A 26270-nucleotide genomic window follows, 5' to 3' on the forward strand; every position below is an offset into this window, starting at 1 on the left:
TGAATGTTAGAAATCCCAAATAATGATTGCAGTAACTTTTTTTGCAATGTTGATACAACGTTGTGTTATCAACGTTTGTGACCGAATCTGCGGCATACCACAAAAACGAAATCGTCATTTCATTTAAAAGATTATTACGTCACAAATTCGTTGCAAGCGGTCTTTATTCGTCGCAAATATGTTTGTGACGCCCGTTTTACCATCGAAACGTCGCAAATCTGCCGCAAAACCAAATTTCTTGGATTTTTCTGCCGCAAATAGCTGGTTTTCCTGTAGTGCTTTACTAAATCCATCTTCACATTTATGTCTTTGTCACGCCCAACTTATTCTTAGAAACTTTTTGTCACCCAAGACTCGAATCAATACAATATTGCAGGTTCAATAGTTGTCTTGTAAAATTTTCCCATGCATTAATCATATTCTCTCACTATAACCCAAATGCTCATTTGTAATTGAAAGATTTAGCTTTGAGTGCACTAGATATATCCACATCTACATCCAATTCATTTGTATAATAAATCCCAAATATTTAAACATATCAAACTTATATATCACTTGTTTTTCCATCACTTTATTGAATTTTTCTGCCAACTAAAACGCCAACCATGCACTCAACCTTGTTTTACTAATAAACACCTTATGCCTTACCTTACAAAGTTTACCTCCATTATTCTCACTTCTTATTTACTTCAGAATTTTCATCTATATGTCAATTACAAATGGCATAGGCATGGTTTCAGTTCGTGGTTTTTTACTAAACTATAGTGGTTAAAATCAACTAATAGCACCTATGCTTTAACCTTTGCGATCGGTGTAGCGCACACCACAATAAACATGTCTGCATGCATGCGTGAGGATGCGCACAATGTATAGGTCGATGTAAGTCATAATGTTAACTTAAGAAAAAAAAAGGATCCACTCAGCTGAACGTGTATGTAGGTGACATTTGCTATAGCTTCTACTAATTTCGTTTCCATATTTAGGACCTGCTTGATCCAGATAAAACAGATTTAGGTGTGATGTGTATGTAACTAGATGTCATCAGTCATCACAAATGCATGCAGCTAGTGATCTTAACAAAAAAGGAAGTCTGAATAAATACATATGAAACGTGTGTAAACGAATTACCAAATATCCAATGTATTAAGAATATATAAGAAAATTATCAAGAAATATAATTATCTTAACTTAGAAAAACGTATTGCATCCAAAAACCATTTATCTAGCTAAAAATTACAATGGTTTCTCTCTAAGGTTTTCATTTTGTTACTACTAAAAGAGAACTTCAGAGAACGTCACTCGCGCACCTTCCAAAAGGAAAAGGAATACCAAGGAGTGATGCCATTGTAACAGCAAAATCCAACTGCGGGAACAAATGTGCAAAGGGGATCAAATCGTACACGAAAATCAAATTAGCTCAATATCATCTAGAAAATAAACAAGTAACTAACCTGCTGGAATGTACCAATGCATATTTTCTTTCCATCCTGCAATTTTGCAATATTAAACAAAATAAGCAAGAAAACCAAAAGCATCGTGGTAAAGCATGAGTAATCTTCCAGTGAAACAACCACACATGAAAAAAAAAATTACATCTCCCGCTTCTTGCAGCGGTGCTTCTCTTTCTCTAGACCAAATAGCTACCCCCTCTTTCTCCCCCATCGCTCTCTCTCGGCTAAAGATTTTGTAAAATGGCAAGAAAGGGAAAAGAATCGTATTCCAAAGGCTAAGTTATTGAGGAGCACAAAGGCTTCATCTCTTTCTCTATTCTCCTTAGAGGTTCTTGAGCAAACTGACAATACAACGATTCGCAACAAGAAGGGTCGAATATTGCCACACCATGTCCAGCTTAACATTAAAAATGATGAGGAACTCGTGAACCTTCTTGGAGATATTACGATCACTAGTAGCAGCCTCAATTTTATTAAAATAATAATAATAAGCCAGATCTTATTGCAGGTTGATATGACAACAATGACTGTTTAGAAAGTTTTTAAATTACATTTTTAATAAAAAAAAAAACAATGACATCCAGTTTAAAATTTTTAAGATGAAATGATGGACCTGTAGAACTTTATAAACTTTATAGCATATCAATCAAACATGCCATATATATATGTGTGTGTGTGTGTGTGTGTGTGTGTGTGTGTGTTTGTGTGTGTGTGTGAAATACCAAAAAAATCTATGAAAAAATATACGGTTTAACCAATATGCACATAAAGCATTTAATTAATTGAAAATGCCAATTAAGAAATAAAAACATACTATCTATAAGAATAAGTTTTAACTAGGACAAAAGCATACCAAATCTAGCTGGCAATAGTTTTTATCAAGAACAGTAGCAACTGGAGCAGGAGGATTCCTCAAGCTCATGGCAAAAAGTGATGTTTCAACCTGTATAAATTATGCTATGATTTAAGCCCCAAGAAACCAATGAACTCTGAGAAGTAAAAATTAGTGTCTGACCTCTTCAGCAGTGCCACCACCATGATCACCATTTAATGTTTGACCGTGGTCCCCCATCACTACAAGGAGAGTATTCTCATGAAGACCACCAGATCCAGACTGGTTCTTCAAAACCTGAACAACTTCCTGTAAAACAATAGCCCTTCAAAAGGAATCAACGTTAAAGTAAAAACTAAAAAATAAAACTGTCGTGAATAGATAACAATCTTTGCATGGCATGTGGTTGTCCAGTAGTGTATGTGTGTGTAGGGGCGGGAAATTCATATGCGGTGCAGGACTAAGTTAGGTATAGTATTGCAGGAAGTGCAATGTGTAAGCATTTGGATCAAACATGTAATAATTTTGAAACATGAAATGTCAAGAAAAATTACCTCTAGAATATTGTTGTATTGTTCCAACTTTGCTATCATAGGAGTTGAATCAACACCATATATATGTCCTGCGTGATCCTAGTGCAAATAAAGTAGTGATATAATAGCTCCAACAAGAAAATTTGAAGATGCGTTCAGTATGTAAAATGAAACTTCCAAAGCAACGTATATTTCATAATACCAAAAGCATGGAACTATCATAGGAGCCAATAAGCACTCTAATGGATAGAGATAATTAAGCCAAGCTCAATAATCATTTTATATCAAGTAATAAAGATGTATACTTACAAACTGTAATTATTATGTATTGAGAATAGAAAATACCTACAAATCTATGATCACTATAAAAGATACTTTCTTTATACTGCTTCTATCATTTTAAGTTATCACACTTGTGATTTTATTTTTGTAAAGTCATTCTCCTCCATTAGTCTTATATATCGTTTTTTTAAAAAAACTAGCATATTCAATCAATATGCTAGTTTGGCTAACACAATCACATTCATCTCTTTGATATTTTCTCTTTACTATCCTATTTTACTTTATCTCCAAGAATATATGTACTTAATATTGGATTTTGTTTTCCAATAGGTTTTGTATTTATAAGTTAAACTTTCAAACAAATATAATTTGACATCATATTCACGTCATCCCAAAAAACAACAGACATCACTGCATGTTGAATCAGTTTAAGTTGTCCTCTGTAGTATCAAGAAAAATCACCCTAAAAATTCAACTATGAGATACTCATTGCGCCTATAAACACTAAATTTTATTAAAATTACAGGAATAGGGCATTTTTATGGAGTTGCAACAGTAGTTTCTAGTTATATGGGTTAGTCAGGGATTATTATGCATCGACACTTCATAATATGGAATAATGCTATGTTTGACACATGCAAGACACATGCATCTAACACACATGCATCGACACTTCATAATATTAAATAATGTTATGTTTGACAAATGCAAGACACTCGCATCTAACACACATTCTACATATCACATTACAAAACTAAGACAAATAAATAAGGACACACAAACATCAGGCATATGTGATGTGCGCAAAGAGAACTAGTGATGATAAAAATAGCAGAGTTGCAGAAGGCACAAAACTAATAAGAAGCTCTTTATTTTGAAAGAGAACTGAAAATTGAGTTTTTACAATAAATTAGTTTAGATTCCTCTTTCCTACATAAAGAGTAAAACTTATCACTATATGAATTGAATTGCATGCCATGTTTATTTGATTTGTGTAAATGGCATATCCAATATACATTTGTGTCCAATATATTCACTAGTACAATTGTCCCATTTCTATATAATATCACGTTTGTGTCCTAGTATTTATATAGATGCACCATAGCTAAGAGAGAATATATGCGCAAACCGAGGAGAGGAAGAGAGGAAACAATGGTAAATAAATCACAAGAAGAAGAGAAAAATAGGATAAACAATCTAAAATGGGTTAGAGAAGCAAATATGACTATTTAAGCAATCAATTCTTTAATATCATGTGCATATCACAAACCCTTACCTATATCCATATTTACAAAGAGGCATTTAGAAGCCACATGGAAATAAAATAATAAGGAACGAAATCAAGCGGGATTTCTTCATATGAGTCATTATGGTAGATCCTTCTCAATTAAGCAAGCTTTCCGATACATTTTATTATAAATAAAATAAAATTCAACAAATCAGATTTGAATCTAATCTAGCAACAAAATTGAAGTTAGCCTGAAGATGAATTGAATAACAAAGTTAAGTTTATGTTGATGCTGCACTATACTTGTACTACAATCCAACAAGGCCGAAAGCAATTGTTCTCTAAAGAGTTAGGTGGCAATGATGGTTATGTTGGAAATGGAACTAGCTCATGGGCCTTCTATCTATTATAAGGCAACACAAAGGTGTTGGCTCAAGAAAAAATGATGCTTCGACATGAATCCCGTTATGCATACATAGGATTCTATTTTCCTTAAGGTAGATTCTAGTTAACCATATTTCTCCTGAGAGAAGCATCGGGATTTAGTTACATCTGGGTCCTTCCAATGAGTGCAAACCCTCATAGTTAATTACCCCTCTCACTACATAAGAGAGCATTCTTGATTAAGGATAAATATTTTTTGGAATTTTAGTCTCAGTTGTGGGAGAAATGGAGGTAAACCCAATCAAGATCTCATGGTTCCATCATCCCGGGTATACCGTGGGTTTCAATTTACCAACATTAACGATTGTTGATCGTAATGTCCGGAGAACCTGATTAACAGTCATGTGTTGCCTCCTCTCAGGGATCCCGAGTAACCTGAAGTGATTATGGGTGGGTTATAATTTTATGGAAGTTTGGGGTTTACATCTGCTAGAATACCAAGTAATTGATTTAGTTTGGGATTTGTGACTTTGTTTAGAAGTTACCCATTTGTTTGAATTGGTTCGGGACTTACAGCTTTGGTTGGAAATAGCTTGATTGTTTTAGAAGTGAGTCTTACGGCTTTCATTGAAAATAGCCCATAGGTTTTAGAATTGGGTATTACCGCTTTCATTGAAAGTAGCATGTAGGTTTTAGAAGTGGGTCTTACAATTTTCATTGAAAGTAGCACATAGGTTTTAGAAGTGGGTCTTACAACTTTCATTGAAAGTAGCTCGAATAGAAGATCTTACAACTTCCTTTGAAAAACACCTGTCTATTTTGGATAGGTCTAACAACTTTTGTGTTTAGAAGTGGTATGTTTGTTTGCAGGACTTACTGCTTCACTTTGGAAGTATCCTGTAACTTTTGTTTAGAGTAAATTGGGCTGCAGGTACTTTGTTTTACAGTAGTTTATTAGTCTAACACTAGACTATAATTTTCAGTTGTTCACTAGCCCGACACCCGACGCTAGTGTTTTTTTGGTTCAGCGGTCCATTTTCCTACTTCAGTAGAGTTCTCATTTTTAGTGTGTTTTGCAATACTTGGCTTTCTTGCACTGCAGTTTTGTTTACAGTGCTCTTAGCCTCTTCTTTTCCTGAACTACAATTTAGTTTTCAATACTAATTTTTGTCTTCTTATTCATTTGATGAAATTCATGTTGCTTTGGAGTTTGCCCATGAGCATTGGAGAGCTTCAAGCCTGCGTAGCGGTCAGGGTGTTTTGGAGTTTTGTTTGAGTTTTGGAGAGTTTAGTTTCAATGTTTGGTGTTTAGTATAATACCCAAAATTTTGGTCCAAAAAGGTAAACATACAAATTTTCCCTATATTCTCTCACATATAGAAAGTATCAAAAATATTTTCATCAAATTTGATATTGAATTTCGAGTAATTTTGGTATCAATATATCTTAAATGTCTTTGAATAGGTATCTTTTAAATAACTGTTTAGTATTATTTTAGTTAATTAATTTCAATTAACTAATTATTTTAATTAATTGATTTCATTTCAATTAAATACTTAATTGAATTACTCAATATTTAATTTCAAATTAATAATTCTTGAATTTCAATTAATTAATTGAATTAAGCAATTTAAGTTCAAAATTAATCGCTCCGCAATTTAAAAAAAAATAGTAGTCTCTTGGAGCGATTTCAGCAGTCTCCCGGCATCACCTCCCCTTACGCGGAGTTTAGGATGACATATGTCGTTGATTTTTTCCTAGCATGATCTAAGATCGACGATGCAAGGGCTTCGCTTTGAAATCATCCCGTCCAAATTTAAAATCGACGGTGTGGGGTCTTGAATTCAAAAATATCCCGGCTGAATCTAAGATCGACAGCACAAGGTCTTCGTTTTGCGCATTTCTAGCCTGATCTAAGATTGATGGCATATGATCTTTGAAATCGAAAATATGCTTCCTTGTTATATTATTATTATAAATCTTTTTCTTTTTCTTCTTCTTTTTTATACACAAACATCTCTGCTAAACTTTCGGTTCAAGAGCTGTTACATAGGCAACGAGATAACACTCCAGTAGAAACAGACAACTAAATTTTTCATATACTTACGTATAATAAGCAAATGGGTTATACATGAGATTGCACTAGGCGTGAAAGCAGAGGAATTGGGCAAGCTTGTTCACGTGTAGAAGCAGAAGTGGAGGCAAGTTGGTGCAGGGACCGTAGTGGAGGTCTGTTGTCCGATTGCAGGCAAGGCAAAGGCGAGATTGCGGGTCGCACACAAGGGATGCAGCGGAGTCGGCGTGCAGTTGGGTGGTCAGGAGGAATTCGGTCAGATTCGCACAAGGTAAAGGCAAGGAACGAGCCTAGAGCGAAGGTCGATTGGCGTGTTTGGGTCAGGCAAGTGCATACGGAGCAAAGTTCGACTTGTTCCTACGCTAGGTGTGACCAGACGAAGGTGGAACCAATCATGAGGTCGGACTGCCACGAGGGAGTCGGGTCACGCAAGAACAAGAGAAATACACAAGAGGCGGAATCGCGGGTTGAAAATTGCAGTCGAGTTGAGTGCTGCGAGATCAGACTCTGACCGAAGGTTTGGAACGAGCTGTAAGAGTAGAAGGCCGATTGTGTGGACTTCTCACAAAAGAACGAAGGAGAATGATTAAAATGCCAACTATAAAAGTGTGAACGGACTTTCCTTAGTTTCTTTTTTTTTATCGATTGATTTGCCAAAGGAACGCGTCGTTTTCCAAAGCGATGCGTCTATTTAATTTGAAATAGCAATTGCGCAAAAAAAAAAAATTTATTTTTATTTCCCCCCTTTTCTTTTCTTTTTTTTTTAGTCAACAAAAGGTAGCTTCTACACATATAGAAGCGATAGCTCTGGATGCCACAATTCATCATGCAACTCCATCTGATCAGCAATATGAGCAAGGATCACATGTAGGAAGGTGATGGAAATGATGGTGGCATATACTCAACCAGAATATCTAATCATGGACCACACAGTAGCACGGAAATCTATGGAACATCTTGTATCCCAATCACAAGATGTCGATGAAAATTAATAGTGACTAAAGGCACTAACTAAATCTCTGCAACATTTTATATTTCTATCTTAGGATATAGGAGAACAATATCAAAAAGTGAGTTCAACTGAGGCTTAGCTTCATGTACTGGCGTGATTTCATACTCAAGCTCAATCACTCAATAAAAGCAGGGCTCAGGCAGCACCACATTTCTAATATGATGAAATTTTTTAAGTACTTTTCCAATATGATGACCAAAATTCTGAAAGTTAAGAAGAAAAAATTTATATCAAACGAATCCTTCGCGTTGGGCAATAAATTATTAAAAACTAAGTTAAGTGGAGTAAAAATGAGAATGCTAAAAGGATGAGTGATAGAACTAAAAAAAAATTAAAAAAATTACTATTCCAGAAAGATGATGAGAGTAATACTTATGCAATATAAGATGTGTAAAACAAATTTAGATGATTTGGATATGTACAGCCAAAAACTTGAAATGCAGTAATAACATGTGACCGCCAAATATAATATGGGTAGTTGTTGTAGAAAAACTTAGAATAAACTAAAGTTAGCCTTAAGTGGATGAATCAAGGGGATTCATAAAGTTGGCCCCAAAAAGCTGGTATAATTATAATTTTCCTTAAAGCTATCTCTCAAAATAATGTGTAGAAATAATGACAAATGGAGGATTAGCATTCACATCACAATTTACCACACATAAGAGACAGTAAGACGCAATTAAATATGAAGGAGCTAAAAAATCAAAGGGAACTGGCAAAAGAAATCCTGAGAATCACAAACATTAACTTACAACGCCTAGAAAGTGTGCAATAAGAACGTCCCAATCATCTCTAAGCAATGAAGGCAGCAAGTGTTCGATGACACCGTTATCTACCTAACACATGAAATTGCAATCATCAAGTGCAGAAAAGTTATAAAAAAAAAAAAACTAAAATAAAAAAGTTAAGTAAATGAAGAACAACCATCAAATTGAAACTCAATACATTAGTTCAAAGTTGAAGGAAAAACACGTACTGTATCAAGATCTTTAACATTAAATGAAGGGTAAGGATATGACTCATTGAAATGATGAGGAAATAACTTCACCCAAGTATCATCGCCCATCATCAGCACTCTTTTTCCATTGTTAGCCAACTGTATTTGCAGGAATGAATATTAAAAAAAATTAATGTGAAGGAAATGATGGAGTTAAACAGCCCAATCAAGACAAAAGTAGAATATATTAGTCTTCACTTTCATTAAGGAAAAACCGAGGCAACTTGCTACAACAAACCTGGAATATCAAATTATCTTCAACAATAGCAGGAGCTCCAAAACTATTCCCGACATCAATAAATGTAGGAAGTCCACCGGTCGTTAATCCCTATAATAATGTCGAGGATAAAATTACAGCATTCAGTGGCTGTAAATGACAACAAGCACAAGCCAAAAGATTAAGCATGCGCTTGCAGCGTCAGAAACAGCCGAAGAAAACATAGAAAAATATAAATAAACTGACATTAAAAGTAAAAAATAGAAACAGATAACCAATCTCATTGCATAAATTACTCACAGAAAATACAAAATTTTGCTAGTAAAAGCTATCCAAAGGGGAAATGTTTATTACATTATCTACAATGAAAATTCAGGGACACAAATAATGAGAAGGGCATCAACGGCATTAAACAATAATTATTTGGGATAAGTACTCGGATATACACCATCCAAATCTATCCAAAGTACTCACCTAATACCCAAATGTTTCATATTAACTGAAGCACCCAAATCTTGTATGCCTTACTAATCTCCACTCCATTAGTTGATACCAACTAACGAAACACGGGATAGCCTTGTTCAGCAGCAGTAAGATCACACCAACAGTTACAATATTGCAACTGGTGAGAATAAGGAGGATCTACATATGATATTTATTGATTTAGAGAAAGCATATCCCCAAGATAAATGCTATGGAGAATTCTAGACAAGAAAGGAGTTAATAATGCATTAATGCTTACAGTCAAGTCATTAAGGATATGCATGCAGAGATGTTGCTTGTGTTCAAACACAAGGTAGTTTGACTAAGTATTTTTCTATATCAGTTGGATTACATCAAAGATTAGCCTTAAGCCCATATCTTTTTGCTTTAGTTATGGATGTTCTTGATAGACATTTGCAAGAGGTTGTACCTGATGTATGCTTTTTGCTAATAATATTCTTCTTGTTGATAAGAATAGACAGGGAGTTGAAGGTAAACTAGAATTAGGGAGGTCAACCTTAGAGTCTAAAAATTTTCGTTTGAGTAGATCTAAAATTGAATATATAGAGTGTAATTTTGATAATAATAGATCTAATTAAGGGGTTGTGACTTTGGGCAATCAAGTCATTAATAAGAGCACACATTGATGCACGACTAAGTGTGAATGCAGTTAATTCATATGAAATTTGCACAACTCTTGATTAGAATAATTGAAAACACGACTAATAGCAGTTCAAAACGACGAATCAAAACAAAGAAGGGGTCACACCCGCTTAGGCTAAATTACGTAGCAAGATATTTGAATATTTCAAAATAAAATGAGAAAATAACACAATGACAAATAGTAATTTCAACGAAAATCCCTAATCTAACAACGAGAGTTAATAAGCATAAAGGTGCACTCAAGCCCTACATTTACTAAGCTCAGCATGAGCAGCAAGGAGTCGTCCTTCATGACTGTCATCAATTCCAAGAAAAGTTAGATTTAGGAAATATAATGAAAGGAGAGAGAAACCTTCGTAAAGGAGTGGTGGAGATCCTCCACTCGACGCCTTCAAAGTGCTCGTCAATTGTTTCCACTAAGGTGTCCAGAATACACTCCAAGTAGTTCTGGACGGTGTGATCAATCCTTGGATTCAGGTCGAAGAAGGTAGATTGTAGGATGTTGGTGAAGCCGTCCTCATCCCACGTTATTCCATAGTCAGTCTCCGGATCCGCCATTCATGGAGCTCGGTGGCAAAACTCTTCCAACTTGATGGTGCACTTGAAGATAGTCGAAGAGGAAGAAGTTCTTCTTGCAATTTGAAAGGGGGAAGAGCTAAGACCAAAATCTAAAATAAGTTTCAGGTTTTGTAAATAGTGGAGAGGAATTTAGGAGAGAAAACCCAAGGAAGAAGCCTTGGGAAATTTCGGCCAGCAGCAGAGAAGAGTTTGAAATCTTTTCCAAAGGGAGATGATGCACTTATGGAGGGATTTCAAAAGAAACCCAATAAGGGGTGCCGGCGGTATGTGGAGTGGGGAGGGAGATTTATTTCCTAATCCCAATGTGAGGATTTAGGAAAGTATTAAAGGTTTGTCCCTTTTTAAAAAATTTGGCTGCTAGGGGATTGGGAAATGTTGAATTTATTCCAAAGGGGAAGTTTGGGTTTAGGAAATATTTCCTATCCCAAATCTAAGAGGGGGGACCGGCGGCATTGATGGGGGGAAAAGGGGTTTGAGCAATTAATTATTGCATGCCAACTTGAGATCCATAAATTAGGAAGGTCAATTAAAACTCCAGTCAATTGTAAATTGATTTGAATGAGTTTTTAAGACTTTCCTAAAATAGATTTTGTATTTTAGGAAATATTTTGAATTTCAAATCACTTGGATTTGAGTTCAAAATTAGTCCCAATTATACTCAATCCATAAGAGGAAATAAGGAAAAAAGGGGAGAAAGGGGGCTCCAAGGGAGGCCGGCGGCTAGGGAGATATGGCCGGCGGCAAGGGCTCAGGTAAGGGCTTTGGCCGTGGGGTTGAGAGGGGAGGAAGGGGTTCGGGTGGGGGGCTTTGACCGTGAGGTTGTGAGGGGAGGAAGGGCCTCGGGTGAGGGGAAGAAAGGTGGCCGGTGGTAGTAAGGGAAAGGGAGGAGAACCAAGAGCCACCGGTGGTGACTGTTGGGTACGACGGGTGGCCTATCCTAGGCTCCACCAAGCTCTCTAACTCTCTCTCTCAAGCTCTCTCAAAAGCTCCAAGAAAACAAGTGCAGGAAAATTTTCTCATAATCATTCATTAACTTGAAAATAGAACAAAGGGTTATATATAGCCTAATACAAGAGAAGCAAGAAAATAAAAGACACAATTGCCCTCCGGGCTTACATACGACATCACCCATTAAAAGGGTATAACTGGAAAATAAAACATAACACTGAAATAGAAAATACATAAATAAGAAAATAACTCAAAAGTACAAAGACTCGATCGTGGCCATAGATCGGCGGCCACGCCTCTAATAAACCTTCCATGAGCTGATGTCCCCATCAGAATGATATCACCATGGATTTTATCGTTCACTTCCCCTGGCTCAAGGAAAAACTACAATAACGATGTTTGTAGATTTCCTAACCAAATATGCACATTTCACTACAATGAAAATGCAGTCACCTGCCCCTAATGTCGCCTCCATATTCATTTGCAAAATTTGTTCGCACCGTGGAATTCCAAAACATATGTATTCAACTTTCATAGCATTTTTTATGAGCACTATGTGGCAAACTCCATTAAAAGAGCTCGATAACAAACTGCAGTTTGGTATAGCACATCATCCAAAGATGTCGAAATTTTATACCATTGCAAAATTTTCCTACTATGCCTCTCTCCATTCTTCTATTGGCGCGACTCATTACCCAGCTCTATGTAGAAGGATTTCGTCACCCATGCAACCATTTTTTAGCAGCACTACAAAGCCCCACAATGTCCGTGAATGGCCATAGGAACAAGACCTCATCATGTGTAATCTCCACAACAACCACACCTGGCACCCATGCTTAACATTACATGAAGGAGAAATCCAACAAAAATTGTTAGAACATCAAGTAGCAGTTAGGCAATCTATTTCTCATTAAATTATATTTGAACTAGTGGAACTATCTCAAGCATGAACAATATACTAGATTGAGTCATCAATAATTTGGTCCATTCATGGTGTTGGAACGTATTGGGCAAGTTGCATAAAAACTTGATATACATTTTCATGCCAAAATCCACCCTTTTTCATATTTCACTCTTAAAACCCTACAAGGAGAACACCACTCTAAATGCCACACCTCTTCCGCATGAATCATGGATTGAGCATCCAATTTTGCGACCAACGCATATTCTTCAATCACACCTCCCTCTTTATGACAATCGCAATCAACAATAGCACCTCATGCAATGGGAAGGCGTAACACCTGAAAAGGCTTCTTGGATTACTAATGATGAAGTGCAAGCTACATATACACACCTCGACCTTGAGGGCAAGGCCGTTCTTCCCACCACAAATGGGAATTGTTATGAAACCAGCCAATGCAACAAAGTAGTACAATAAGCCATATGGCAACAAGATCGAAGAGCCAATTTGAGAGCCTCAATGTTCAATCAAGAAAAGAACTCAGCCAATGTGGATGATGAATGACCAAATGGGCAAAGATTAAGGAGTGGTGAGTAGATTAAGGAGTGGGTGGATGTGTGAGTGATAAAATAAGTAATGCTATATGACTACTTGGACGGGTATTTATTTTTTTATTCCTTAAGCTATTACATTTATTAGTTATAGTGGCCACATGCCACCACGAGAGAGCTGATGAGAAATGTAATTATTGTAGAAGGTTGGGTATAAATGGATATGGCCATATACCATATTTCTTCTAATAATGCCAAAAAATTTATCTTCTAATTATTTTTCCTATTATTCTAACTTTTCATTTATTTTAATTGATGTCTCGTCTATCAAAAGATTTAATCTAAGACACTTGTAATGTTTTCAATAATTGAAATTAATTTCAACACAATCCACAATCCCAAATCACCCCTTCATAACACACTTAAAAGAGAAACATGCATTTTTACCTTAACACATGCTCCGATCTCATTCCTAACAAAAAATATAACTTCAGCATCAACTGCAACACAATAAATGGTGAGATGGGTCATATATTTGTGAGCGTGTTACTTGTATTTTAGCAATCAACCATATGCAAGTTAAGCAGCAGTAATCCTACATTTATTTCATTACATGTTCATTCGCTCTCCTCAAATACTCATTCTCGACCTAATGGTTTAGTTAACCATAATGTATCAATCCAGTTAATGGATTAGGAATTTAACATTCTCACTGACATTTTGTTAGATGTACATTTGGTTTTTTTTTTTTCCATTAACATGTATACTGCACAAACAAATAGGTGTGTTCCTGATGAGGACATCGAAGATCAACGGTTACGATCGTGTCTATTTATGTATTTTATTTGTTATTTGTACTTTTCCATTTCTACCCTCACTTGAGGGCTTTGCTTTATGTTGGCCCTAGGGGCAATTATGTCTTTTATGTTTCCTTCATGTAATTGGCTATTTAAGCCTTCTCCTTCCTCTTGGAAAGGATGATGAAACAAATAGGTGTGTTCCTTCTCATTCTTTGTGGTGCCGAAGATAGAGAGAAGTTAGAACTATGCCAGTAAGGAAGTGTTATAAGGTGTGTGTTTGGATCTGTGAGCAATATTTCTAAGTGATAATTTTAAGTATGTTGCATGTGGTTGTGTAACAATTTGTTGGTGGCTGAGTAACAGTGAGAAGATTTCAGTGTTTCTTTGTACTTTTATCCCATAATAAGTTCGAGCTTTTACACCTCAACAAATTGTTTAGATTTAGATATTTTTCTTTGAGATTAGACGTCGATTAGTATGAAATATTGAAATGTAAGATTTTGCAACGTAAACTGTTTTAAAAAGAAATATATCCCCTTTGGTTTAGTCGGACTAAAATGAACTTCACCTTGAGGCGTTGCAAACTAGTGGTTGGTGGATCAGCAATTGCCTTAAAAATTCTTGAACTCATTCCCTCGTCTGATGCCAGCTTTTGCAGTACTTCTAGCTTGTCCATCCAAGGCTTCTTCTCTGGTAAAAATAACCAATAATCTTCCATCAAAACTAAAAACTCGCCGGTGATCCACCTAGCTACTTATCTGCGAAATGGCGCGAGGCAAAGACAATGATCACAGCAAGAGAAAAGGAATACATACCTTCAAAGAAAAAACTCGGCGCCACAAAATCGAACCTAAAATCATAAGAAAACGCCATAAAAAGAATTACTCACCGTCATAACACCTACAAATTTTCAATCAACCAGGCCTCTTGCAGAGTAGTTTTGGGTGTACATTTTACAAACAAAAGTGTTTGCAATGAGAAATAGAATACCTGAGGGCGTCGAGGATGATGATGACGAGGCGGTCCACAGCGGGCCTGGTCCAGCATTGACCGTTGCTTCCGGATTTGGACGGACGATCACCAAAAAAGGATGCATTAGCATTATATGTAGGAGAGGGAATCGAACATGGAGATTGGTACTTATCGGAGCAATGGCTGAATGAGGAGAGCTCGGTTCGGGTTAGGAGGAAACCGCGGGTAAAAAGGTAGATGGCCAAGGAATGGAGGGTGAGGATCAAAAAGAAGGGGCGTATCAGAGCCCACTTAGACGCAGCCATCGCCGTTATAATGGAAGGAAGACAGAAAATCGCGATGGTCTGGCCGTAAGCGCGGGCCACTCATCTAGCCAATGCTTTGAAACTTGGCGACATGATTGTTGCGAAGTAGAGGACTAGCTCTATCCAATGATCGGAGAGAGGCGTGTGAGGATGCACGTGAGGAGTAGAAGCGACGATGAATTGGTGTCTCGGCAACGGCGTGTGTCAGTGGCAGCGGCGTGAAACGCGGCCCTAGGTTGCACTGGAAAGTCTGGAATGAAAGCTGGGTGAGGAAAGACCTGAATGGACTTCGCTTCGGCTTCTTTTGCTATCTTTCAGCCCCCGCGAGAAATTATTCTGGGCGGAGTCCGGATGTAGCGACACTCGGGGGCTGTTTGGTAGCAGGATTTATGCCGGATTTGAGCGAAATCCAGCCAAACGGCCTAAAATGCAAAACCAAATCTCACGGTAAATGAAAGCAGCCCTAGACCGAAAATTGCCCCTTTTTCGTGGTAAATCCCGGATTTCCGAAATCCTTGATTCAGCGGATTTACGGGATTTGGCCGAAGAAGGGAGCTAGAAATTATTCGACGCTTGCTGAAAAGTTAAAATTCTGCCATATTTATTTAACTTGAGTGTATTCATCGGATAAAATGTGCATATTAATTAAATATTTTATTATATATTTGTTGCGTATTTATTGAGTATTTGTTGTATATATATTACACATTTTTTGTTTATTTATTACTTATTTGTTGCGGATTTCTCTTCGTCTGCAGTAAGTCCGAAAAGATAAATGGGTCGGGTAAGAAGTCAAATGAATATCCTAACTTTCCACGTAAGCATGCCATGTGTACTGATTTTATTGGCATCCTAACACAGCTCTATAACTGATTCCGCACAAAATAATTTCTCCGGAGGAGCGAAGCCGAACAGCGACGAAGGAGCCGAAGAGGAACAGCAATGAAGAAATACAAGAAAGCAAACCGTAGCCTAGGCCTACACAGAGAAGAAGCAATTATAGAAGAATTATTTAAAAGGGGTAAACTAATCTTAATAATAATAATCATTATTAAATTCATATATTAATTCAATGTATAAATTATATTATTTATATTTATTAAATGGAAATTATTATTTTATTAATTAACTAATTAATAGATTAATAAATATATTTATTATGTTAATTTAATTTTATTTAATTTGATAAAAAAAAATTATTAGCTGGAAGTGATATTATTTTTATTTATCTAAATAGATGATATGAAGTTAATTTAACTCAAAAATATTAATTAATAAATAATTCATTTGTTGATTAATATTATGTTTTAAATAGTTTATTTTGAGGCAATGGGTTTTTAAAATTATTTGCATTACTCTCTACAAATTAGATAATTCTAAAAACTATTAATATTAATTAAGTAGAAAGTTATTTAAAATGAAGTAAACTAATCTTATTTTGTTATTGTTGTATTTACTAATCGAAACTTTGTTTATTTTTTATTTGAATCTTCTTTGTTTATTTTAATTTCTAATAAGATGCATGTCAAGATCTCTTTAATCGTATTTTATAAATATGTAAATTGAAAGCAAAGCAGTTGCAACCTACTATTTAAACATGATTTCTCATAAAGGTTTATTGTCGCGTCCAGGATATTCGCGGCGTAGAGAATATAAAGTTTATCGTCTTAGCGTATTGTACCGCAAATCCGGCACGCAATCAGATCAGAGAGAGGTCTAGCATTTATTGAGACAACCAAGATTTTTACGTGAAACCTAAAAGGGGAAAAAACCACGGGGCCATTCTGGTAGCTCGCCAGTCATTGTGTTTGATGAATCCACTAGTATGTATATCGCAGTTGTTAAAATGGTAGGCGCCTTCCTTGGCGAGACAGGTCGCGTTAGCTTCGTTGAATGTACATGTTCTTTGAATAGTACATTGACGAGTGAGTAGGTTAGATACAGCTTAAGAGTCAATATATTGACAAATGTTCGTCTTATTGGTCGGATGAGAACCGGATAGGTCGGCGGGCGACGGAAGTCGGTTAGGCTTTGCGACGTGGCGACGTAAGTCAGAGAGGACCAGTTAGTCAGACGGGCGACATTGATACGGTTGGAATGACTGTAGTCGGCGGGCGACATAGTAAGTCAAGAGGACCGTAGCACGGCGGGTTGACGGAGGTCGAGAAGAAACTGTTTTGTATGACGACGAAGATCATGAAGGACGACGTCATGTGGAATTAGTCCAGCACAAAGGATAAAAGGAAAATTTTACCATTCTTTGCATACGACGTGTCCAGCGAAGTCCGATAATCGGTGGAAGTCGGCCATCAAAGGTAAACGTTGGCAGAAGATGAAGGTCCGAACGTCCAGTAGAAGTCCAAAGCGTTGTTGTGGCAGAGAGAACCCGGCTTCACGTTGCGGCGGAGTTTCGGTTAGAGGGACTGTTGCAATACTTGGGAAATTTCAGATAATCAGTGGAAGTTTGAGAAGAATTCTTACGTTCTCACTCGAATATCACACAGAGTCCGGCGTGTCTGGGCGCAAGAAGAGCTCCGGCGGTGGTCCGAGGAGGAGGGGTTCTCATTTCTCTTTCCTCTTCTTCTCCCCCTTCTTATTCTCTCTCTTCTTCCTATCTATTCTCTCTTCCTTCTTAGTTCTCTCTCTTCCCCTTGAGCCCTTTTGCGTGTAGAATGAGGCCTATTTATAGTTTTCTGGTGGCTATAGCCCGTAATGGCGTGAAGATCAAAGGCGAATTGGGAGTGTTTTGCCATGGACCGGCCGCATATGAATCCTTTGATCATGCACCGTTTGTTGGGCATTTGAAAGCCTTAATGATGTCGGAATTTGGCGATCTTAGTCTCGTTGGATTCGTCTCGTCGAGCCGTTCGATTCGAGTATAAGCTCGTCAAAATCGGAGACCGTTTGGTAACTCAAATTGCGGTTTTAACCTTTCAACAGCGCTTTGAGCCCTTGATTCGGACTCATTTGGGCTTGGATTGGGTTGATCTTGGTGTCGTTGGGTTCGTATTTCCGAGACGCTCAGTTTTACTATAAGCTCGCTGAAATCGGAGTTCGGGAGCTTTCAAATTTAATTTTTGAAGTTTCCAACTAGCTTTTGCCTCAAGATTCGTGCCCGATCAAGATATTTTTTGCGTGATGTATCAGTTATCAAATAGTTTTCAGAATTTAACATGATTCATCATAAAACTCAATAAGTTATTCTCAAAATTATAAATAAAATATAATTATTATTGTTGAGGATCATAATTTTGCCGCAATCGAGTAAGAGATCCTTAAAATATAGCTTTGTATGAAAAAACTAGTGTATAAATAGATAAATGAAAAGAGTATGGGTGAAAGCTGTGGGCTATGATCCAGCTAAATTATTCTACTATATAAGCATTGATTACAACTATTTGTCCATCTATTAACTTGAATATGGTGAACTTATTAAACAAACATGCTAATACTACATTACATCGTGCCATGTGTTGTAGTGGTGCTAGACCTGAACGTGCAATTGCCTCTCACCGTTGATCATTAACGGTCAAATCTAGACCACCCATGTGTCCATTTAATTTACTAGGTAATCATGAGATACATGTAAATATAAACAGCTACAGTAATGAGAATGAGGCACAAAAGAATTTCACGAAACTTCTTCTCCTTCTTTCCTTCGATTTTCCTCTGTTGTTTTCTCTTATGCAGGTTGACACCTAGTGTAGATTTCAACATTGTATCAGAGTAGAATTTTTTTGCACATTTTCTCTGAACGACTGTTGTTTGATCGCTTCTTGTCGATTTCTCTCGACCTAGATGGACTCATCAAATAGCTCCTCTACCTCCATTCATGCTACCAAAATCGTCAAAATGGCAGACACTCATATTCCCTCTCAGTTGAAGTTTCTTATGACTAATGTTAAATCGGTTCTCAACATTCAGCTCGCTACTGATAACTACCCTTTTGTGGAATCGCATATATTCAAACTTTTTACAGCAAACGGTTTTTATGGTTACTTGGATGGCTCCACGCCTAAACCTCCACGAATGATACCGTTAGAATTAGATGATTTACAGTTAGATAGTGATTACTGCACTTGGCTTCTTGTGGATCAAAACTTGGCTGTAGTGCTTTATTCTACCATTTCTCAAACTTTTCTCCCTTATGTTCAAAATCCGAACTTTTGTTATGAGATTTGGGAGACTTTAGAGCAGAGATTGCAATCTACAAATAGATCATGCATCCTTCAACTTAAAAATGAGCTTCATCACATTACAATGAAGGATAAGAATATTATGCAATATTTATCTAAAATTAAAAGTAAAGTAGATGCGATTGGAGCGTCTAGTTCTTCATTACCACTGGAGGACATCATCTATTATACTCTTAATGGATTACCGAGCCAATATCATGGATTCAAAATTTCTGTTCGGATGAATTTAAATCCTATAAGTTTATATGATTTTTACTCATTGCTGTGTAGTGAAGAGTTAAATCTCGTTGTTGAATCTGTTCTAGAATTATATTTGTCATCCGCTTCTGATGTCATTCCTGCTATGTACGCTCAACGTGGTCAAGCACGTGGACGTGGCTATCGCGGCCATTTCAGTGCAATATTGACTCGAGGCAGAGGTTCGTCTCGAGTTGTAACCAGCCCGATTCCTTCAGTGGACTGTCAGATTTGCATAATTTCCATTATTTGATAAATCTTATGTGTCGTTGGTTTTTGCTAAATTTCAACAACTAGTTAAACGCCAATTTGATGCTAAAATTAAATATTTTCAGTCTGATGGTGGTGGAGAATATATCTCTAAACAGTTTCAACTATTACTTGCAAAAACTGGAATTATCCACCAACAAACATGCCCTTATACCCCAGAGTAAAATGGATTAGCTGAACGGAAACATCGGCATATTATGGAGATCGCCCGTGCTCTATTATTTCAAGCTAACCTTCCTAAAAAATTTTGGTTGCATGCTGTCCAAACTACGGTACATTTTATCGATCTTCTTCCCTCCATCTCAAATAAGATATCTTCTCATTTTCATATTATGTATAACAAACAACCGGATTATAGCTCACTTCAAATTTTTGGTTGTCTTTGTTATCCATTTCTACCAAGTAATTTCATCTTCAAACTACATCTGAAATCTCTTCCATGTGTATTTGTTGGATATCCTTCCTCAACAAAAGGATATATTTGTTATCACATTCCTTATGAAAAATTTTTCATCTCTTCACATGTTAAATTCGTTGAAAACATTTTTCCATATCAGCTTGAGAAAACTGAAAAACATTCCTTCTAAAGAATCTACTTATACTCCTCCCTTGACTCTAGTTCCAACTATGGTCCAAGTATCTCCTTCTTCCATGCCTGCTGTTACCTCAACTCTTCCAGATTTATCAACCCCATACCTGTCCACTTCTATCCCAACTACAATAGAACATCTCTCAACTTCATTTGTCCCATCTCTTGAGGAAAATCACTCATCTGCTTCTCAAATAAATACTTCAATTCCTAAAATCACTAATCACCCTATGCTTACAAGATTGAGAATGGGTCACTTGAAACCAAGGCACATTATCAGTATGAGTCATTGTAATGTTCTGTTTGATCCTACATGTTATTCTCAAGTGATCAAAAATAATTTTTGGAGAAAGCCTATGTCTCAAGAATTTGCTGCTCTTCAACAACAAGGAACTTGGAAGCTTGTTCCTCCACATCCTGATCAACATGTTTTGGGTTGTAAATGAATTTATAAAACTAAGTTAAATTTGGATGGTTCTATTGCCCGGCATAAAGCTCGACTTGTTGCACAAGGTTGCTATCAGCAATATGGCTTAGATTATGAAGATACTTTTAGTCTGGTGGCCAAACTCTCTAAAATCCCAATTTTACTTAAAGTTGTTGTGACTTCCAAGTGGCGAATTCTTCAACTTGACGTGTCTAATGCCTTTCTTCATGGCAAACTTGCTGAAACAGTTTTCATGACCCAACCTCAAGGCTTTGTGGATCCTATATATCCTGATTATGCTTGTTTGCTGCAAAAATTCATATATGGTTTGAAGCAATCACCTAGAAAGTGGTTTGAAACTTTTTCAACATATATTTTAAACCATGGCTTCACCCACAGTACAACTGATCCATCACTGTTATTATATTGCAAGAACTCTATCACTATCTACATCCTTGTGTATGTAGACAATATCTTGTTGACTGGGAATCATGATCCAACGATCAAACAACGTTTACTTGGCCTATTAGTTTAATTTAATATGAAGAATTTGGGTCCCATTTCATATTTTATGGGTATGCAAATCATGGATACTTCGGATGGCTTACATTTATCACAGTCCACCTATGATGCTGACATTTTAAATCGTGTTGGCATGTCAGATTGCAAACCGATCGAATCTCCTATCCCGTCTAAAACCTTCTCGGTTTCAGATTGTCCCTTAGCTTCAGCTGAAGCTGAACACTTTCGTCATCTGGTTGGCTCTTTGCAATACTTAATAATCACTCGCCCTGACATCGCGTACACAGTTAACAAGTTTTGCCAACATATGCATCCACCGCTTGGAGATGATTTCAAACTACTTAAACGACTTATTCACTACATCAAGGGAGCTTTATCATTCGGTATTCCCATTTTTCCTGGCTTACTTGAGTTAACCGCTTATTTTGATTCCGACAGGGCCGGTGATCCGACATACCACAAATCTACATCAGGATATTATGCGTTTCTTGGAGAAACTCTTATTTCATGGTTTGTCAAGAAACAAATAATTGTGGCTAGATCTTCTACTTAGGCATAATATTGTGCCCTTGCCATCGCTGCCACTGATCTCATCTGTCTTAGTCGTTTATTACATGAGTTCAATATCTCTATTTTTTAACCTACAATTCTTTTCTGCGATAACATATTTGCTATGGCATTTTCCAATTTTTCATGCTAGAACTAAGCATATAGAAATTGATTTCCATTTTGTTAGGAATTGCATTAAAAATCAGGTCTTACAAATATCTCACATTTATACTCAATATCAATTAGATGATTTATTTACTAAATCCCCCTCGATTCAGCGGTTTGCCCAATTACGAGACAAACTAACCATTTTTTGAAGCTCCTATTAGCTTGAGGGGAGGTATTAAGCAAACATGCTAATACTACATTACATCGTGCCATGTGCTGTGGTGGTGTTAGACTTGTACGTGCAATTGCCTCTCACCGTCACCGTTGATCATTAACGGTCAAATCTAGACCGTCCATGTGTCCATTTACTTTACTATGTAATAATGAGATACATGTAAATATAAAAAGCTACATTAATGAGAATGAGGCATGAATGAATTTCATGAAACTTCTTCTCCTTCTTTCCTTCCAGTTTCCTCTGTTATTTTATCTTCTGCAAGTTGACACCTACTACATATTTCAACAAAACTAACAATAATATGAAGAATAGGTGGAAAATATGGCTAAGTTTGTATGAGGCGAAATGCATTCAGATGGTTATAGTTGAGTGAAAATGACTGTCACATTTCATCTTTTTTATGACAATAGCTAGGCAGAGAAAGAAAAATGGTTGCAGTTAGATAGATGTCTAACAATGTATTTCGTGCGTCAAAAGTCCAATAGTGGTGCTCAAGTGGCTAAGATCTAATAGTGGTGGTCAGATGGTTATCCAACAATGGCGGCCAAGCAACAAAGGTCCAATATTGGCAGTTGGACTATAGTTAAACAATGTTGTTGAGCATTAGTTTGATGGAAATGACCAGACAATAAATTTCTAATGATAACTTTCAAGTGGCGGTTCCACAATGACAATCACATGATTGTTTGACTATAGTGGTGATCAAGAGGAGCTCATGGATTGTTCGAGCCTTTTAGCTGTCTTGAATCTATTACCACTATCCCTTTCAAATAGAGATGAAAACCCTATTTTTAGAATTTTGATAGTAGCATGCCTTATAAATATGAAAAAAAATTCGTATCATTCAATACAAAAGATTCATATTGATTTTATTGATTATAAGTACTCATTCAACATTTACATGTCTTAATGTTTTTGGAATTAAGTGATATTAGGTTCATTGGATTCATCTCACCAAGATGCTCATTTTATTATAAGCCTGACAAGTATGGTGATCATTTAGTCATCCAATTACCATTCCATAACTGTGAAGTTCATTGCCAGGGCTAATTTGGACTCGAATTTTATTATTTTTTGAGTAATTGGATTCATCTCTTCAACACGATTAGTTTGACTATAGTTTGTTGAAATCAGAATCTGGATGGTCCTGAATTTTTTATCTTAATTATAATTCAAATGAGTTTCAAATTTATTCCAGATCATGTTGATTTTTTTGACGTATCAACTATAATAACTCATTTAAAAAAGTCAATTTTTATCGACTAAATAACTTCTTGCCTCAATTTTCTTTCAAGAAAAGATTGAAATATGATTATGGCTTCGTTTGGGATGACTTTTTTACTGCTTCCAAAAGTTGATTTTTTAGTAAATTTTTAGTATAAAAAACTTCTTCAAAAAGTAATAAAAAGCAATCCCAAATGAAGCCTATATTATATCACTCTCATGTGGATATTTCTCAACTAATGGCCTAGAAAAGCATAAAGTAATATGTGTGAATTTGCCCTAAATATAATCAACACGTGATACTTATTGCCTAAGATATAAGCTATAACGCATTTGTATAAATATGATCATTTAAAGGGACAGATGAAATAATAGATAATAAATCATAATTGTTTTAGATATTATACACTTTATTTATTCATCTAATGATGTAATGGATACAAGTTAATTCAGAAGCCCTGAATGACATATAGTGTATTGCAAAGTCTTTATCAGCTAAGAGAATGAGGTCATTATATTTTTACTGAGGGGAATATATTTTTATTGCTAATTCAAACATTTAACTAAACAAGTTGAATTTCTAACAAGACTTGAAAAAATTTAAATGCCACTAAGGCTTAGTTTGAGATGCCTTTCTTACTGCTTCTCAGAGCAGCTTATTAGAAAGTTGCCTTCAATCTTGGAGTAAACTTTCAAATAGGATATTTAGAATGGGAAGTTGGATCCTTAGGGTTCATTTGGGTTGTTGTAGATATTTGCAAAATTAGTTTTAAAAAAGGAGGTACAATAAAAGCTAATTTTTAATGAGTAATTATGGGAAATATAATTATATCTTTTTGAAAAAGCTATATACTTTTCTTTAAGGCAACAACATTTAATAGACCTGATTGCTTTTTTCCACCACAAACTTTTTTGAGAATCAATAGCCAAACAACAACTAATAATGTTTTGAAAAGCTAAGCCATAAAAACTTGCCCCGCACATGATCTTAATTAAACATATTTAATGAATATTAAGAGCCAACTAAGGCTTCGTTTGGAACGACTTTTGTTTACTTATTAAAGCAGCTTTCTAGTATAAAAATTTTAATTTTTGTATTAAAAAGCTGCTTTATGAAATGATAAAAAAGTCATCTCAAACGAAGCTTAAATATGATCATTAGTAGCTACACTCCTGACTTTTTCCACGACATATTGTAAGTGGTTCAACACACATGTTTATTATGAATATAGGCAATCATGATTTCAATATATTGAGGAGGTATATCAATAGCATTATGAGCAAGACTATTTGATCTATTTCAATACCCAACGATGCTTCCAAATAATAGTTTGAGAGATGCTAATGTATTAAAAGAGCCAATATATTTTTTAGACTTCATATATTATATAAATATGGAAGAAGAGTATCATTAAGGAGCTATTTGGTTTGTTTAAAGTGATTGTATAGTAAAGTAAATGTAATGTAAAGTTAATCCTTGAGATTGTTTTGTTGTCTATAAAGTGAATGCAGGGGAACTGTTTTTTTTATTTGAAAGAGTATATGCGGAGTAAAGTAAAATCAGAGCCTCGTTTGGATGAGGCATTAAATCGAGCACCTACTGTGTCTATTCCTAAAATGAATTTATTTGTCATATTGAAGTCCCCCAACTGATGAAATACAAAATACATAGCTTGTGGCTCTAGGTTCCCGCACGAGGTGGTTCGACCATCCTGCTGTTCCAGGTTCCGCTTGGAGTGGCATACATTGCATTGCTTAGAAGTAGAAATGCATAACTCAAAGCAAAGAAGCATCTCATCCAAGCCGACACTTCAATCAGACCAACTCCATTCGCTACTTCGAAGCATATACGGACGAGTCAGAAGAATAGTGACAGCGATTGAGAAGCAAAATTCACGGCAGTCGTCTTGGAGGCAAATGGTAGAGGTGTGGCTCATGAATGGAGATTCTCCTTGCTGCCTGTAACGATGGTCGGCTTCGTCAATTTTGAGCAAAGTTGAATGGGGAACACCATCGTTGAAGGGGCGAAGAAGCACACAAATGACATACATTGCATTACTTTCACATGGAGCTGGCTCAAAGGGAACGTCATGGAAGGAGTGAAGCCCAATAGGAAGGGAATGTCATCAAAGGGGCGAAGTCATCATCGTCGAAGGAGCCGAATTTCTCTCGCCCGCATCTCGTGAATTCATTTTCGCTCGAATTTGAGCGGTTTTACTTTACCCACAAAATGAACTACGACAGAGAGTTCGGAATACAACGAGATTTACTTTCACTTCACTTCATGTCAAAATAAACAACGAAAAATTAAAATATGGATATTTACTTTTCTTTACATTTACTTTGCTGCCAACCAAATAGCTCCTAAAATGGATCGAGTTACATTTAGTTTATTTTTAAAATTTTTATAAATAAATTGAGTTACATTATTTTATTTTATATATATATAATGATTATATATATATAATAGCTCGTAGTTTATAAGAATATATAATTACTATATATATATACCTATAATGGTGTTCAAAAGAATATATGTAGTAATTTCTTACGCAAAATATTTCCAATGCATCTACCATTCTAGAGAGGGGTTGGTGGGTTATTGGTAGTTTACCCTGAGCCTTCTAACGCGATTAAGGACCTTTGAAAAAACTGACAGGTGGACGATATACGGAAGATGCAATGTTTATAAACATTT

General features: G+C 36.1%; 2 protein-coding genes across 5 annotated transcripts in view; one reads left to right on the forward strand and one right to left on the reverse strand.

Moving 5' to 3' along the window:
• LOC110092315 (GPI ethanolamine phosphate transferase 3) overlaps positions 1–15453 on the reverse strand; it is a 50578-nt gene extending 35125 nt beyond the window's left edge. For 3 of the 4 annotated variants that reach the window (XM_020816814.2, XM_020816815.2, XM_028697473.1), the window contains exons 1-11: positions 14926–15453; positions 14751–14785; positions 14504–14625; positions 9032–9121; positions 8773–8892; positions 8549–8632; positions 2838–2915; positions 2467–2592; positions 2305–2394; positions 1452–1487; positions 1308–1363 (exon numbers count right to left, since the gene is read on the reverse strand). In XM_020816814.2, the coding sequence (XP_020672473.1) occupies positions 1308–1363; positions 1452–1487; positions 2305–2394; positions 2467–2592; positions 2838–2915; positions 8549–8632; positions 8773–8892; positions 9032–9121; positions 14504–14625; positions 14751–14785; positions 14926–15212 (1124 nt within the window). In that variant the 5' untranslated portion in view covers positions 15213–15453. Of the gene's footprint in view, positions 1–1307; positions 1364–1451; positions 1488–2304; positions 2395–2466; positions 2593–2837; positions 2916–8548; positions 8633–8772; positions 8893–9031; positions 9122–14503; positions 14626–14750; positions 14836–14925 lie in introns of all 4 variants that reach the window. The other variant, XM_028697472.1, reaches the window with a different exon arrangement.
• Positions 15454–21517: 6064 nt separating this feature from the next.
• LOC110092335 (uncharacterized mitochondrial protein AtMg00810-like) lies at positions 21518–22006 on the forward strand. The gene has a single exon (XM_020816841.1). It carries the CDS (start codon positions 21518–21520, stop codon positions 22004–22006), a length of 489 nt encoding a protein of 162 aa, XP_020672500.1.
• Positions 22007–26270: the final 4264 nt, after the last annotated feature.

Source organism: Dendrobium catenatum, unplaced genomic scaffold (assembly GCF_001605985.2).
Source record: "Dendrobium catenatum unplaced genomic scaffold, ASM160598v2 fragScaff_scaffold_943, whole genome shotgun sequence".
Classification (NCBI taxonomy): Eukaryota; Viridiplantae; Streptophyta; class Magnoliopsida; order Asparagales; family Orchidaceae; genus Dendrobium; species Dendrobium catenatum.

Coding starts and splice junctions, on each gene's coding strand:
- LOC110092335 (XM_020816841.1), top strand. CDS start 21,518: ATGGATACTTCGGATGGCTTACATTTATCACAGTCCACCTATGATGCT.